This window comes from Cetorhinus maximus, chromosome 21 (assembly GCF_964194155.1).
Source record: "Cetorhinus maximus chromosome 21, sCetMax3.hap1.1, whole genome shotgun sequence".
In the NCBI taxonomy this organism is placed as follows: domain Eukaryota; kingdom Metazoa; phylum Chordata; class Chondrichthyes; order Lamniformes; family Cetorhinidae; genus Cetorhinus; species Cetorhinus maximus.
This window is the reverse complement of record NC_135899.1, coordinates 25,211,920-25,229,699: the sequence shown is the minus strand read 5'-3', so window position 1 is coordinate 25,229,699 and position 17,780 is coordinate 25,211,920. Positions and strand designations below refer to the sequence as shown.

Here is a 17,780-nt window from a genome sequence, read left to right as displayed (position 1 = left end):
GGTACAGGCTCAACATGTTCCCTCTAGGGTGATAGGAAGGAGTAACAAGCCCAGAGAACCATGGATGGCCAGAGATATTCAGGTTACAATGAGAAGGAAAAGAGAGGCTTTTAGCAGGTACAAGGGAAGCAAATCAGCGGAGGCATCAGTGGAGTACAGAAAGTGCAGGGTGGAGCTTAAGAAAGCAATTAGGAGAGCAAAGAGGGGATATGAGAAAGCTTTGGCTGGTAAAAACCCAAGATATTCTCTAAGTATATCAATGGGGAGAGGATAACCAAGGAAAGAGTAGGGCCCATTAGGGACTAAGGGGGCAATCGATGGGTGGAGCCAGAGGACATCGGTAGAGTGTTGAATGAATACTCACATCTGTCTTCACCCAAGAGAATGAAGATGAAGGTATGGAACTCGGGGAGAGAGACCGTGAGGTTCTTGAGCAAATTGATATAAGGAGTGACAAGGTATAGGTGGTGTTAGCAGGCTTAAAAGTGGACAAATCTCCAGGTCTGGATGATTTTTGTCCCAGACTGATGAGGGAGGCAAAGGAGGAGATCGCAGGAGGTCTGACCCAAATGTTTAATTCCTCTCTGGCCACAGGGGAGGTGCCAGAGGACTGGAGAACAGCTAATGTGGTTCCGCTATTTAAGAAGGGTTGTAGAGATAAGCCAGGGAACTACAGGCCAGTGAGTCTCACATCAGTGGTAGGGAAACTATTGGAGAAAATTCTGAAGGAGAATATCTATCTCCACTTGGAGGGGCAAGGTTTGATCAGGGATAGTCAGCATAGGTATGACCTCCCTCTGACAAAGCTAACAAATTTGATTGAATTTTTTGAGGAGGTGACCAGGTGTGTAGATGAGGGAAGTGCAGTTGATGTAGTTTATATGGATTTCAGCAAAGCCTTTGACAAGATCCCACATGGGAGACTTATAAACAAGACAAATGGGATACAGGGTAATTTGATAAGGTGGATTCAAAATTGGCTTAGTTGTGGGAGACAGAGGGTGATGACAGAAGGATGCTTTAGTGACTGGAAGTCAGTGTCCAGTGGCGTACCACAGGGATCTGTGCTGGGTCCCCTATTATTCGTCATTTATATAAACGACATAGATGACTATGTGGGGGGTAGGATTAGTAAGTTTGCAGATGATACAAAGATTGGCCGGGTGGTTAACAGTGAGGTTGAGTGTCTTGGGCTACAGGAAGATATAGACAGGACAGTCAATTGGGCAGATAAGTGGCAGATGAAATTTAAACCTGAAAAGTGTGAGGTGATACACTTTGGAAGAAGTAATTTGACAAGAAAGTATTCAATGAATGGTATGATACTAGGAAGCTCTGAGGAACAAAGGGACCTTGGCGTGTGTGTCCATAGATCTCTGAAGGCAGAGGAGCATGTTAGTGGAGTGGTGAAAAAGGCATATGGGACACTTGCCTTTATCAATTGAGGCATAGATTACAAAAGTAGGGAGGTCATGTTGGAGTTATATAGAACCTTGGTGAGGCCACAGCTGGAGTACTGTGTGCAGTTCTGGTCGCCACATGATAGGAAGGATATGATTGCTCTGGAGGGGGTGCAGAGGAGATTCACCAGGATGTTGCCTGGGATGAAACATTTAAGTTATGAAGAGAGGTTGGATAGACTTAGGTTGTTTTCGTTGGAGCAGAGAAGACTGAGGGGCGACCTGATCGAGGTGTAGAAGATTATGAGGGGCACAGACAGGGTGGATAGGGAGCAGCTGTTCCCCTTAGTTGAAGGGTCAGTCACAAGGGGACATAAGTTCAAGGTGAGGGGCAGAAGGTTTAGGGGGGATGTGAGGAAAAACATTTTTACCCAAAGGGTGGTGACAGTCTGGAATGCACTGCCTGACAGGTTGGTGGAGGCGGGTTGCCTCACATCCTTTAAAAAGTACCTGGATGAGCACTTGGAACATCATAACATTCAAGGCTATGGACCAAGTGCTGGTAAATGGGATTAGGTAGGTAGGTCAGGTGTTTCTCACGTGTTGGTGCAGACTCGATGGGCCGAAGGGCCTCTTCTGCACTGAGAGATTCTGTGATTTGCTGCCCATCCCTAATTGCCCTTGAGAAGGTGGTGGTGAGCCGCCTCCTTCGGCCGCTGCAGTCCATCTGGTTCCCCAAATCTGTGGACAGGGACTGCAAGAGTTCTGACTTACAGTTCAAGTTTCAATTAGGGAAAAATAACTCGCCGCATCAATGCTGTTTTCATTTATTTTATGTGAAACAACAAATTTGACAAATGGGCTAAGAATGTGCTTGTCTTCTGTTTAAATGCTCAAATGGAAATCAGCAATATCAATCTGTGCCCACAACTGCACATTTATGTAAGCAGTATTGCAAGAGACCCCCATAAGAATTACGCCCATTCTTTAAGATTTTGACTGGAAAACAATGCCAAGATATGTTTTAGTACAATTGCTTTGTATGCTTTGGTGAGGAGTCACTTACGGAGCTTTGCTGCCAAGGCTTCGTACTCTGAAATAAAAGAACATAGAAGATTTATTTCAGCAATATCCATGTTCAGTAAAACCACCTGAAAGCTTGAAGCGAGTTTTAAGTTTTATAAAACATTAAGCAATTGTTGCTGTATTTAAAAGGACAAGTTTTAAAGATTGGGTTTCACTATTGACTGTCTATGAGAAATGCTGTTCAAGTTCCCGCACTCCCATCATTTTAAGTGTGGAATATTTCAATTGCTAAATATGAGACTTACCAACGATTGTAGGTCGCATTTTCAATTCTAAAAAATAAAACACATATAGTTAGTTGGGCCGCAACAGAACTATAGAAAAGTTACGGCACAGAAAGAGGCCATTCAACCTATCATGTCTGTGCCGGCCCGAAAAAGTTGAAAAAGAAATTAGCCGCTCATTTTAATCCCACTTTCCAACAACTGGTCTGTAGCCTTGCAGGTTAGAGTGTTTCAGGCGCAGATTCAAGTACCTTTAGATGAGTTGAGCGTTTCAGCCTCAACCACTGATTTAGGCAGTGAATTCCAGACGCCCACCTCTCTCTGGCTGTAAAAGTTATTCCTTGTGTCCCCTCTAATCCTTTTACCAATCACATTAAGTCTATGCCCCTGGTAATGGACCCCTCAGCTTAGGGAACAAGTCCTTCCTGTCTAGGCCCCTCATAATTTTGTACACCTCAATTAGGTCTCCACTCAGCCTCCTCTGTTCTAAGGAAAACAACCATCGCCTATCCAATCTTTCCTCATAGCTGCAATTTTCAAGCCCTGACAGCATTCTTGTAAGTCTTCTCTGTACTCCCTGTAGAGCAATTTTGTCCTTCCAGTAATGTGGTGGCCAGAACTGTACTCAAAATTCCACCTGTGGCCCAACCAGCATTTTATACAGTTTCATCATTACGTTTTTTGTATTCAGAAACTCGTCCAATAAAGGAAAGCACTCCATATGCTTTCTTTACTACCTTATCCACCTGTCCTGCCATCTTCAGGGACCTGTGGACATGCACTGCAATTTCTATCACTTCCTCAATCCCTCTCAATATCCTCCCGTTTACTGAGAATTCCCTTATTTTGTTTGCCCCCCCCAACCCCCGGAAATCATTACCTCTCACTTTTCCGGATTGAATTCCATTACTCAATCATGCCTCCCACATTTAAGTCTAAATCATTAATATATACAACAAGGGCCCTAAAGCTGAGCCCTGTGGAATGTCACTGGAAACTGTTTTCCATTCACAAAAAAATATCCATTGACCATTACCCTTTGTTTCCTTTTGCTGAGCCAATTTTGGATCCAACCTGCCACCTTCCCCTGTATCCCATGGGATCTCACTTTTCTGACTAGTCCGCCAAGTGGGACCTTGTCAAACGCCTGACCAAAATCCATGTAGACAACATCCACTGTACTACCCTTATCAATCCTCCTTGATACTTCCTCAAAATATTCAATTAAGTTATTAAGACACGATCTTCCCCTAACAAAACTATACTGACTATCCCTGATCAATCCATGCCTTTCCAACTGACAGTTTATCCTGCCTCTCAGAATTGATATCAATAATTTTCCCGCCACTGAAGTCAGACTAACCGGTCTATAATTTTCTGATCTATCCCTTGCACTTTTTTAAAAATAATGGTACAACATTTGCAGACCTCCAGTTCTCTGGTACCTCACCTGTATCTAGTGAGGATTGGAAAATGATCCTCAGGGCATCCACCATTTCTTCCCTGGCTTCCTTCAACACCCTGAGATGCAATCCATCCAGCCTTAGTGACTTATCCACCTTCAAGGATGTCAGTCGCTCCAGTACTTCCTCTCTCAATATGCTTATTGTATCTAATGTTTCACACTCCTCCTCTTTAACTAGAATGTCTGCATCATCCCTCTCCTTAGTGAATACGGAGGCAAAGTACACTCATTGTGAACCCTGCCCACATCTTCAGCATCAACGTAAAAGTTACCATGTACATCTATGATAGGCCCTGCCCTTTCCTTAGTTATTCTCTTGCTCTTAATGTACTGATAAAACATCTTTGGGTTTTCATTGATTTTACCTGCCAATATTTTTTCAAATCCTCTCTTGGCTTTCCTAATTTCCATTTTTACTTCACCCCTGTACTTTCTATACTCCTCTAGGCTTTCTGTAGTATTAATCTTTTGTGACCGTCATAAGCTTTCTTTTTCTGCTTTATCTTGGACTGCATGCTTCTGGATAACCAGGAGGCTCTAGATTTGGCAGTACCGCTTTTTTTTTGTGGGAACATGTCTACACTATGCTGTAGAATCTTGCTTTTGAATGCTTCCCACTATTTTTGACACCTTTTCCCCTTCTAATAGCTGTAATAGGAGTGAAAGTTCTATCTTTGCTCTTTTCCATAGTGATGCTAAATCTAACCGTATTATGGTCACTATCTCCAAAATAGTCCCCCACTGCCATTTCATCCCCAGTTTCATTTCCTGAGACTAAATCTAGAATTGCACGTTGGGCTCATTACATGCTGGCTAAAAAAGTTCTCTTGAATGCAGTTCGAGAATTTTGCGCCCACTGTGTCCTTCACACTGTTTGTATCCCAACTGATCTTCAGGTAGTCCCCCAACTATTACTGCCCTATTGTTTTTGCACTCAGAAATCTGTCTACATATTTGCTCTTCTAACTCTCTTCCACTATTTGGGGGTCTACAGTACACTTCTAGCAGTGTGGCTGCCTTTTTTTATTTCTGAGCTCAACCTATATGGCCTCATTTGATGCCTCATTTAGTAAATCGTCTTCCACACAGCTGTAATTGATTCTTTAACTAATAATGCTACACCCCCACCCCATCCTGTCTGAAAACTCTATACCCAGAGATGTTGAGCTGCCATTTTTTCCCCTCCTTTTGCCAAGTTTCCGTCATAGCAACAATATCATGTCGCCATGTGTCTATGTGTGCCCTGAGCTCATCGGCTTTATTTGCTATACCCCTTGCATTTACATATATATCTTTCAATACTGCCAAATTCCTGTGCTGTACACTTTTTAACCTGTGCTTCTTCTTGTCTTGCATTGCAGAGTCACTGACTAATTCTCCGTCTCCCGTTCCCTGCTGACTTTGCCCTCAGGTTCCCATGCCACCTTCCCCAGAACCAGTCCCAATGCCCCAGAAATCTGATGCCCTCCCTCCTACACCAGCTTTCCAGCCACGTGTTTAATCACTCAATTCTCCTATTTCTATTCTCACTTGCACATGGGACTGGGAGTAATCCTGTGGTTCCTGCTTTAGAGATCCTGCTTTTCAATCTCCTTCCTAACTCCCTAAAATCTGCTTTCAGGACCTCATCCCCTTTCCAACCTAAGTCATTGCTACCAACGTGGACCATGACCTCTGGCTGATCACCCTCCCCCATCACATAAGCTATAACAAATAAGATATGAAACTACTGCTGGGTGTGTGCTCTTACTTTATTGATACTGAGGCACTAATTATGGCAGAGACAAGGACAAATCAATTCTAATTTCACCCACAATGTGAAAAATTTAAGAATATCTATTAGTACAGTGGGGAGTTACCTGCTGTTGGATAGTGCGATACAAGTGGATTTGTTGCTTTTTGATAGGGAAGTTGGAGGTGGAATGGTGGGGAGGGGGGAGGAGTCAAACAGTGAAGGCTCTTGTTGCCGGTCGCTATTACCCCTGACCCCTGCTGGAAACTTGTGGAGTACAGGCGTCATGGGTGAGGATAGGGTCGCATTTTGCTGAGCCGGCTATTTAAAGTATGTAACGTCAGAACAAAGGGAGGGTTCCCGCTCTCCTCCATCCATTCCTACCTTTTCACAGTACCTAGCTTACAAAAACAAAGAAATAATGGTGCATTTGAATTCTAAGCTTTGCCCAACGAAAGAATAACTGCTCCTTACTTTTTAGTTCACGGTCTTGCAGGCTCTGCTTCCTATAGAGGCAAAAAACGACACCAAATCCCGCCAGGACAGCACAGAATATAATCCAGAAAGCCACAAGCCAGCCAGAGGCATGAGGGAAGAATTCATCTGTAAGGCAGGTTTCAGAGGTACAACCGCATTAGTAAGGTGCTGGCAACTGATTTTCAGAAAGTGCACAATGTGAAACATTCAGGCAGTACTTCTTCCAATAAAGATACCAGTAAAGGAAGCCTCGACAATAGCTCCTGCAACCCCAAGAGTAACGAGAACTGAAACATGTTGTGCAGTTGCTTTAGAACAAGTGGCTTTGTAATGTAAATGTGGAACAAGAGCATCATTGACAAAAACATATTGAAATAAGTACAATTCCTACGAACCAAATCGATACCACCATGTTGTTTATTGGGTTCAAGAGGACATTGTTGCTACTTAAATAATCATCCAACGTGCAGGGTCACGGGGAAAAGGCAGGAGATTGGCACTAAGTTAAAATGCCCAGAGAGCCGGTACAGACACGACGGGCTGAATAGTCTCCTTCTACACTGTATCTATTTGATTCTGATTCTGCGATTCTGGTTTAGAGACAATTGTGATGACACGTAGAATTTTAGCTTCAAGCCAAATCAGTTACAAGTCTTGTTTATTCTACATCAGAATGAATGTCTTTCACACTGCAAAATAAATTCTATACTTACATATCAAACTATTGAACAAACAGATTGAGCACCTCCATAATTCCACTATTAAAAAAATCTCTTGTGGTAACCTGATGGGTTGCAAGGAAGGAACATGCCAGAAAGAGAAAAAGAGCTGGATTTTGTTACAGAATCTGATAGCTCAAGTCAGGAAATCTCCCAATTCACTGGACACATCTTGGTAAAAAGTTATCGATGAACACAATTTTCCTCTTGGATGTGGTGGGGAGGTTGGAAGGGTTAGGGGGTGGTGGGAGTGGTGGGGGGCAGAGGCAGAATTGAGTCAAGCCCACCAACCCCAGAAGCAGATCCTAAGTAGCCATGGGAGTGGGCGGGTGCCAAGGTGGCCTGGTTAGAAGGACCATCTTGGTTCTCTGAGTCTGCATCCCAATTGTTTTACAAGCTATTAGGCCCTCACCACCACCACCCTGCACCCCCATCCACCCACCTTGGCCCCACAGCACTCATGGCCACTCACCCAGTGTCCACCATAGGCAGATCTCAGGAACCATGTGGAGATGAAAAAAACGCTTCTAATAATCTAATACAGCACTCACTTATACACACCTGAGAATGAAAAAACTCCCATTCATGAAATCCATTCAAAGCTTTTAAATCTTTAAGTGGTTAATCTCTTAAAAACAACATACACACTTCTATTCAGGTCTCACATCAAAGACAGCTGATCCTTTCATGGTCTTTTTAAACTATCAAAATGTGAACTCAGAACACCCTGCTGAGATAATTGTAGCTTTTGAAACTCAGCCAATAATAGCCCTTGGGGAAATGTCAGCAAAGGCTTCTACTGAAAATTCCTGAACAGACATCAGTCCAGCAGAGGATGTTTTTTTTTAATCCCCTGAAATTTGCAGGTTATTTTCTTTGTTAAAAGAGCAGGGTATTTAAAAAAAATTCAGAACATGATAATTAAACAACCCTTATCTGCCCTTCAAGAGTGCTTATGTCTACTCCATCAATTTGTGACTCTCACAACTGTAGGTTAAGGCCCATGGAGCAGCCAAAATGGGGTGTGCTTGAACACAGCACTAAGTTCAAATGGCTGCAGAGTTCGGGTTTCCCATCTGTTTCAATCACACTCTGCCCCCTTCCCCCTGAAGGCAAAAACCGGATCTGTCAGAAATGGGGGTGGGACTTCCTCATCCACGTCCCGCCTGCCATTTTCAAAGGTCCAGCCCAAAGCGCACAATGCAATTGTCTCCGCATATTCCAAAAATGAGATTTACCAACCTGATATTTGTATATTGCTTTCTTGTTGTTTGCTCAATAGTGTGTTAATGACGGTACATGTATATCTGTTGTTGGAATCATCTGTAACATCAAGACTGCTCTCCACTTTAAAGAGTCCTCTGGAGTCCCATTTTGGTTTCTCAAGTACTCCAGTCAACTCCTCTCCATTTCCATTCTGCCATTTTATGCTCGGTTCTGGATACCAGTCATTGGACACACACGTCAGCTTTATCCCATTGCCTTGGTAGCCAGCCATCTTCACCACAGGTTCAAGGCCCACCTCTATTATTTAAAACAGATTTTGTTTGCTTAAAAAAGGGTTCTGTGAACAATTAAAATCTTATTCTCCTCAAACCTCTTCCGACCATTCAGTCAGAACACAGGCAACCTGCACCTCAACTCCTGACATATCTCGTAACCGAGCAACGTTCAACCAAAATAATAAAAGCAAAATACTGCGGATATTGGAAAGCTGAAATAAAAACAGAAGGTTCTGGAAATACTCAGCAGACCTAGCAGCATCTGTGGAGAGAGAAACAGAGTTAACATCTCAAGTCCAATATGACTTCTCTTCACCAGTGCTATTGGGGAAGATCTAAACTAAATTGACAGAGATGTGGGAGCCAGAAGGAAATACCAGGAAGGCACACAAAAGCTGCACATAATACTGGAACAGGCAGCACTAGAGTAGGAAATAGTAAGTTATTACGCGAGGTCAGGGTAAGGAAGTAATAAAGTCTAAATCAAGGTTACAGTGCATGTATGTGAATGCACAGAGTGCGGTAAATAAAAATGGTGAGTTACAGGTGCAGATTACCATGTGGAAATATGATGTCATGATTATAACAGAGACCTGACTCAAAGGCGGCCAGGACTGGGTGTTAAATAGTCCTGGATATAAGCTATTCAGGGGAAATAGGAAAGGAAAAAGGGGGAGGGGAGTGGCAGTATTGATTAAGGAGAATATTGTAGGGCTGGAGAGCGAGAGAGAATATCCCAGAGGGGCCAAGGACAGAATCTATTTGGCTAGAGCTAAGGAGCAAAAAAAAAAGGTGCAATTACATTGCTTGGTATAGCCTATAGGTCATCGGCCAGTGGAAAGGATGTAAACAAACAAATTTGCAAGGAATTTATAAAGAGGCGCAAGACTTACAGAATAGTTTTAATGGGGGACTTTAATTATCTAAATATACACTGGGATAGTAGTACTGTAAAGGACAGAAAGGGGCAAGAGTTCCTACAGTGCGTTTAGGAACTTTTCCACAGCAGTATGTTTCCAGTCAAATGAGAAACGAGGCACTGCTAGACCTGGTTCTTGAGAATGAAGTGGGGCAAGTGGATCAAGTGCCAGTGGGAGACATTTAGGGGACAGTGATCATTGTATCATAAGGTTTAGGCTGGCTATAGAAAAGGACAAAGAACAATCCCAAGTAAGGATAATAAAGAATAAGAGAATTAACTGAGGAAATGTCAACTTCAATGAGGTAGGAACATATCTGGGCAGAAGAAATTGGAGTCAAAGGCTGGCAGGAAAAACAATGGCTGAACAATTCAAAGAAGAGATAGCTCGGGCACAGTCAAAGTATATTCCCTCAAAAGGGGAAGGTGGGGCAAACAAATCCTGAGCTCCCTGGATGACAAAAGAGACAGAAATTAAGATAAAGAAGAAAAAGTGCAGTTATGATGGATGTCAGGTTGAACACACAATTGAAAACCTGGCTGAATATAGAAGGTTCAGAGGGGAAGTGAAAAAGCAAATATGAGAAGCAAAGAGAGAGTATGAAAAGATATTGGCAGCTAACAACAAAAGGAATCCAAGAGTCTTCTATAGGCATATAAATAGTAAAAAGGTGGTAGAAGGAGAAGGGCTGATTAGGGATGAAAAAGGGGATTTACGCATAGAGGCAGAGGGCATCGCTGAGGCATTAAATTAATATTTTTGCATTTATCTTTACTAAGGAAAAAGATGCCAAGATGCTATCCAGGCAACGGTGAAACAGAAGGTAATCCAGGTACTAGAAGAGTTTAAAATTGATCACAAGGAGATATTTGATAGGCTGTCTGTACTTAAAAGTTGATAAGACACCAGGACCACATGAGATACATCCAAGGATACTGAGCGAAGCGACAGTCAAAATGGTGAAGGTGCTGGCGATAATTTTCCAAAACTTCCTGAGTCTCAGGGGTAGTACCAGAGGGCTGGATGCAAACATGTTCAAAAAAAATGTAAAAATAAGCCCAGCAACTACAGGCCAGTCAATTTAAGTTTGGTGGTGGGGAAATTTCTAGAAACAATAATTCGGGACAAAATGAATAGTCACGTTGTCAAATGCAGGTTAATTAAGAAATCTGTGCTGGCTTTCTGAAGGTAAAATCGGGTAAACTAACTTGCTGGAATCTTTTGAAGAGGTAACAGAGTGGGTTGATGAGGGCAATGCAGTTGATGTGGTGTACATGGACTTCCAAAAGGCATTTGATACAGTGCCGCACAACAGGCTTGTGAGCAAACAAGGGACAATAGCAGCATGGATCTGAAACTGGCTGAGTGACAGGGAAGAGAATGTAGTGGGTAATGGATGTTTTTTTGGGCTGGAGGAAGGTTCGTAGCAGAGTGCCCAGGGGTCAGTGTTGTTTTTCCTGATACATGTTAAAGACCCAGACCTTGGTGCACAGGGCACAATTTCAACATTTGCGGATGAAAACCTGGACATTGTAATTGTGAGGGGGATGCTGTAGAACTTCAAAAGGACATAGACAAGTTGGTGGAATGGGTGGAAAGGTGGTAGATGGAGTTCAATATGGAGTGATTCATTTTGATAGGAAGAAAATGGAGAAACAGTGTAAAATAGAGAGTACAACTCTAAAAAGGGTGCAGAGGGACATGGGTGTATACATGCATGTCACTGAATGACAGGAAAGGTTGAGAGAGTATTCAACAACAAAGTATACAGTATCCTAGGCTTTATTAGTAGAGCACAAGAGCAAGAAGGTCATGTTGAACACGTTTAAGACACAGTTTGGTCTCGGCTGGAATATTGCATCCAGTTTTGACGCCGCACTTTAGGAAGGATGTGAAGGCATTGGAGAGAGAGGGCAGAAAAGATTCACGAGAATGGTTCCAGGGAATCATTCAGAACCATCCATCTTCAGTTACGAAGAAAGATTGGAAAGTTTTTTTTAATTCATTCATGGAATGTGGGAGTCGCTGGCTAGGCTGGTGTTTATTGCTCATCCCCAATTGCCCATGAGAAGATGATGGTGAGCCACCTTCTTGAACCACTGCAGTCCACAATGCTGTTAGGGATTGAGTTCCAGGGTTTTGACCCAGTGGCAGTGAAGGAACTGCAATATATTTCCAAGTCAGGATGGTGTGTGCCTTGGAGGGGAACTTCTAGGTAGTGGTGTTCCCATGTATCTGCTGTCTTTGTCCTTCTAGATGGTCGTAGGTTTGGAAGGTGTTGTCTAAGGAGCCTTGGTGAGTTCCTGCAGTGCATCTTGTTGATGGTACACACTGCTGCTACTGTGCGTTGGTGGTGAAGGGAGTGTATGTTCGCGGATGGGGTGCCAATCAAGCGGACTGCTTTGTCCTGGATGGTGTTGAGTTTCTTGAGTGTTGTTGGAGCTGCACTCACCCAGGCAAGTGGAGAGTATTCCATCACACTCCTGACTTGTGCCTTGTAGACAGTGAACAGGCTTTGGAAGTCAGGTGGTGACTTACTCGCCATAGGATTCCTAGCCTCTGACCTGCACTTATAGCCACAGTATTTATATGGCTGGTCCAGTTCCGTTTCTGGTCAATGGTAAACCCCAGGATGTTGATAGTGGGGGATTCAGCGATGGTCATTTCTTTTTTATTCGTTCATGGGATGTGGACATCACTGGCTCGGCCAGCATTTATTGCTCATCCTTAATTGCCCTTGTTCAGAGGGCATTGTTAGGATTGCTGTGGGTCTGGAGTCACATGTAGGCCAGACTAGGTAAGGATGGTAGATATCGTCCCCTAAAGGACATTAGTGAACCAGATGGTTTTTTATGACAATCGACAGTGGTTTCAATGTCATCATTAGACTTTGAATTCTAGATTGCCATTGAATGTCATGGGGTGATGGTTAGATTCTCTCTTGTTGGAGGTGGTCATTGCCTGGCACTTGTGCAACGCTAATCTTATTTGCCACTTGTCAGCCCAAGCCTGGATATTGTGCAGGTCTTGCTGCATTTGGACATGGACTGCTTCAATCCTTGAGGAGTCGCGAATGGTGCAATCATCAGCAAACATCCCCACTTCTGACCTTATGATGGAAGAAAGGTCATTGATAAAGCAGCTGGATATGGTTGGGCCTAGTTAGGACTGTTTTTCTTGGTGAAGAGAGGTCCGAGAGGTATTCAAAATCATGAGGGGTCTGGACAGAGTAGAAAGGGAGAAACTGTTACCAGTCATGAAAGGATCGAGAACGAGAGGGCACAGATTTAAAATAATCGGTAAGAGGAGGAAAGTAATATGAGAAAAAACTTTTACAAGCAGCGAGTGGTTAAGGTCTAGAATGCACTGCTTGAGAGCGGGGTGGACAAATACAGTCGAGGCATTCAAGAGGGAATTAGACTATTATCTGAATAGGAAGAACTTGCAGGGTTACAGGGAGAAGGTGGGAGAATAGAACTAAGTGAGGAGGGAAGGGTGACCATTATCCCTGGTCATAAAAAACTCACAATAGGAATGGGTGCAGGAATCCCAGAATTGGGTTCCCACTACAATTTTTAAATCCTGCCCCACCCTCCACGACCAGCCTCTGTTCTGACACTGACAGAGGCATGAAAATCCAGGCCTGAGTATCTGACCATCGAATAGAAACTTTACTCACGTCCAACTTTCAGACTAACTGTTCCCTCTGCATCCAGAGCTTTGGAGACGACAAAACATGTGTACAATCCGCCATCTTTCACAGTGACTTTCTTCAACAGGAGGGAGACATTCCCATTGCCAAAGAGTCCGTGAAACAGTTCTGTTCTCCCAGAATAATCCTTATTTTGCAACTCAGGTCGATCTTCTCCTTGTCTGTATAAATGTACCACATTGGCCCACTCTTTTCGAAACCATCTCACTTCCATCTCTTCAGGAGCCTCTGCTGGTATCAACTGACAATCCAGAACAGTGTCTTCACCAGCTATGACAATTACTGGCTCTCTGGCAGTGGTAACGATAAACTTTCCTAGAAATGATCAAGGACAAAAAAACAGATCAAAACAAATCAACTTGTACTTCTACAACTCTCCCGTCACAAAGGCAGGCCAGTGACAGCCAAAGCTCAGTTGGCAACTCTCTTGCCTCGGAGTCAGAAGGTTACAGATGCAAAAATCCAGATCAACTCTCCAGTGCAGAGCTGAGGGAGTGCCGTACTGTTGATGGTGCTGCCTTTTCGACCAGGCATTAAACCAAGACCTCATCTGCTCTCTCAGGTGGATGTAAAAGATCCTAAGGCATTGGGTGGAATCTGGTGCCCTCTCACTTGGCTAGTTTTGGCAATTAATGCCAACTTAAGGGCCGCATACTGCCGTGGCTGGCATTAACCCAGCAGCAGGTGAGGCACTCGCAATGTGGGGAGCACCACAAGCAAACCCTGGTGTGTTTGCTTGCAAGCTTCCTGTATTTTGGAGTGGGGGCTCCTTGTTCAAAGGCACTCAGTACCTGATCAAGGGACCCAGCATCGAGAAGTGGGGAGTGGGGCTGGGGGAGCGCTGAAATCCATCCCCCTGCCCTTGCTGCCGACCCCACTCTGCCCCTACAATAGCCCTCCTACCATCACTCACCCATGCCTGTGCCCCTCCTCGATCTGAGGCCTTGGGAGGGTGTTGTACCGACAGTAGCCACTGCTGAGTACAAAAGAACTGCCGGCCTCTGATTGGCTGGGAGTTCTCAGTGGGCAGGACTTCTGCCCCCGGGGTCCTTGATGCCGGCTGGGCCAGGGAGGAGACCTGCCAAATGCCTGAGTGGCACAAGATGCAGCGGACCTCTTTGAAAAGAGGCAACATCAGGGTCTCATGTTGCCTCCATTGACTGGAAAAGAACCAGAGGTGGCACGAGGAAAAAGAAATGAGCAGTGAGTTGTTGTGATCTGGAATACGCTGCCTGAAAGGTCGGTGGAAGCAGATTCAATTATAACTTAGAAAAAGGCAATTAAATAAATTCCTGGAAATGAAACAATTTCAGGGCTCCAAAAAAAAGGGCAGCGGGATAATTGAATAATTCTTTCGAAGAACCTGCACAGGCACAACGATCAAATGGTCTCTTTCTACGAAGCATCAATCCATGATTCTGTAGATATAGAAATATGTTGCTTCTTACCAAGAGTTGAAGGTACTAGCAGCAGAAGAATTGGAGTAAAATATTTCCACTTCATCTTTCACAGGATCAGCGAAGCTAATCATCAAAACCACTAGCATATTGGCATTTTTATTAGAATCTGCAAGAAATATTTCAGACTTGAGTTGTACTGTCGTTAAATAGCAATATTAATTCAAAACACTGCACTGATTTTACATAAATCTACCAAGGACCAAATGAAAAGGTTACAATTTCAGTGTGACTTTTTGCAGAAACAAATATACTCAAATTGTAGCAAAATAACATACCTAGCAAACGTTGCAATATCTTTGGATGAAGTGATACCGCTTCTCTGTCTGGGAACTGGGAACAATGGGTCAGTTCTAGCACAATGGGGAGCAACCATGCCTCTGAGTCACAAGATTCGCTCAAGTCTCATTCCAGGACCGGAGCACAAAATTCCAGGCTGACACTCCAGTGCAGTGCTGAGGGAGTGCCGAACTGTCTAAGAGTCAGTACTGAGGGGAGGGAGTGCCGAGCTGTCGGAGGGCCAGTGCTGAGGGGAGGGAGTGCCGAGCTGTCGGAGGGCCAGTGCTGAGGGGAGGGAGTGCCGAGCTGTCGGAGGGCCAGTGCTGAGGGGAGGGAGTGCCGAGCTGTCGGAGGGCCAGTGCTGAGGGGAGGGAGTGCCGAGCTGTCGGAGGGCCAGTGCTGAGGGGAGGGAGTGCCGAGCTGTCGGAGGGCCAGTGCTGAGGGGAGGGAGTGCCGAGCTGTCGGAGGGCCAGTGCTGAGGGGAGGGAGTGCCGAGCTGTCGGAGGGCCAGTGCTGAGGGGAGGGAGTGCCGAGCTGTCGGAGGGCCAGTGCTGAGGGGAGTGCCGAGCTGTCGGGGGGCCAGTGCTGAGGGGAGGGAGTGCCGAGCTGTCGGAGGGCCAGTGCTGAGGGGAGGGAGTGCCGAGCTGTCGGAGGGCCAGTGCTGAGGGGAGGGAGTGCCGAGCTGTCGGAGGGCCAGCGCTGAGGGAGTGCCGAGCTGTCGGAGGGCCAGCGCTGAGGGAGTGCCGAGCTGTCGGAGGGCCAGCGCTGAGGGAGTGCCGAGCTGTCGGAGGGCCAGCGCTGAGGGAGCGCCGAGCTGTCGGAGGGCCAGCGCTGAGGGAGTGCCGAGCTGTCGGAGGGCCAGCGCTGAGGGAGTGCCGAGCTGTCGGAGGGCCAGCGCTGAGGGAGTGCCGAACTGCCGGAGGGCCAGTGCTGAGGGAGTGCCGAACTGTCGGATGGCCAGTACTGAGGGAGTGCCGAACTGTTGGATGGCCAGTACTGAGGGAGTGCTGCACTGTCGGATGGCCAGTACTGAGGGAGTGCCATCTTGTCATAGGATCAGTGCTGAGGAAGTGCCATGCTCTCAGAGGGTCAATACTGAGGGAGAGCTGTGCTATTGGAGGGTCAGCACTTAAGGAGGGTCGCGCTGTGGGAGTAAGTCTTTCTTTATTTTGATCACCAGTTGATACAGCCCCACCATCAGGTCCCCCATCATGGGGATGCTGGGGGAGGGGGTGTTGTTAGTGTGGGTTGGGACTGCTGGTCTGTCACCGAAGCAGAGGGTGGGCTGCAGATTAAAAAGAAATGGACCTTTGCAGAGGAAGAATCTTTTCCCTTCCCTCCCTCGGCATCTGATCAACTTGCCCGCTCCTCATCTTCCTCCTTCCCCAGGTGCCATAATTGAGAACATTTTTTTAAAAATAATTTTTAACAAATTAATCGTGTATGCGTTGCCTCATATGTGCTCCTGCCAACCTTCAATAGTAACTTTCAAAAGCAAACTGTTAATATACTGTACTTAAAGGAAAAAATGGCAGGACAGTGGTGAAAGAGCAAGGGAGAGGACTAATTGGAATCTTCTTTCAAGGAGGCAGCACAGGCACAATGGACTGAATGGCCACCTTCGTGCAGAATCTTTGCGTTTTGAATGCAGAAGTCATGGGTCCAATGCTCGGAGATAAACTTCAGGAGAATGGCAACGGGCCTTGGAAAAGACAATTGGATGATGAATACCCTTCCAGGAATAGAACCTGCCACTTCAGCCAGGCCTGGTCTCCAATACTTCCAGTGCCCCAAGGTCGGTGCCTGCTGCAGACTCTGCTCTGTGTAAAAACATTTGTGATGAACTGTTCAAGGCGAGTAGCATGGAAGCACTTTATGGGAAGCTGGATAAGTACATTATGGAGAAAGGAATTGAAGGATATGGTGATGGGGTGAGATGAAGAGGAGATGCGAGGAGGCTTGTGTGCAGAGGGGTGGGTAGAACATGGATCTGATGCCTGGAAGTAAGCCTTTCCTGCACATCCTGCCAAATTAATGGCAGGATAACTTTTACATCTTTTCAATAAATTTCCTGCCTGACAGTCAACTAAATTGACAGGCTGACTGCCTGATGTGTGGAAAAGTAGTTCAGGATTGAACTGGGAGTGAGTGTTATACCACACTGGAGCGCTGGAATACTGGTTGGACATTGGAAAGGGAATCTGGACATCACAGTGGTATTGTCATGTGGAGGATCCCACCCAGAAGTCAGGTTCAGCTTCCAGTTGGGCAGGGATTACCCTGAAGCAGGCTGCAGCTGTCAGCAGTGGAAGTGGGGTGGGTTCAATCGTTAACCTGCCTTCCTCCCATCAACTTCCATTAAACTGTTTTCTTCGCACATGAAATAAACATATTTGACAATTAAGATAAAAACAAACACCAGCATGTACCAGTTGGGCAGAATGGCCTGTTACTCTGCTGTACATTCCATCTAAAAACAACTTGCATTTATAAAGGATCTTTAAAATAGTTATACGTTTAAGGCACTTCACAGCTGCATCATCAAACAGAATTTGACACCAAGCCGCATCAGGATCTGAGGTCAGGTGACCAAAATTCTGGACAAAATAGAAGGTTCGAAAAGGCATCTTTAAAGAGGAGAGAGGGGCAGAGAACTTAGGGTGCAGGCATAAGAACTAAGGAACATATGAAATAGGAGGAGTAGATCATTCAGCACTTCAAACCCGCTCCATCATTCAATGAGATCATGGCCAATCTTCCACTTTAACAGCATTTTCCTGCACTATCCCCACACCTCTTGATGTTTT

General features: G+C 45.2%; 1 protein-coding gene across 1 annotated transcript in view; it reads right to left on the bottom strand.

Annotated features, from left to right (window-relative positions):
• LOC144695775 (butyrophilin subfamily 2 member A1-like) overlaps positions 1–17,780 on the bottom strand; it is a 32,719-nt gene that overhangs the window by 13,755 nt on the left and 1,184 nt on the right. Inside the window, exons 2-7 of the mRNA XM_078566759.1 lie at positions 14,686–14,803; positions 13,205–13,552; positions 8,346–8,627; positions 6,382–6,510; positions 2,732–2,758; positions 2,467–2,493 (exon numbers count right to left, since the gene is read on the bottom strand). Coding sequence (XP_078422885.1) covers positions 2,467–2,493; positions 2,732–2,758; positions 6,382–6,510; positions 8,346–8,627; positions 13,205–13,552; positions 14,686–14,740 — 868 coding nt within the window. The 5' untranslated portion in view covers positions 14,741–14,803. The remainder of the gene's footprint in view (positions 1–2,466; positions 2,494–2,731; positions 2,759–6,381; positions 6,511–8,345; positions 8,628–13,204; positions 13,553–14,685; positions 14,804–17,780) is intronic.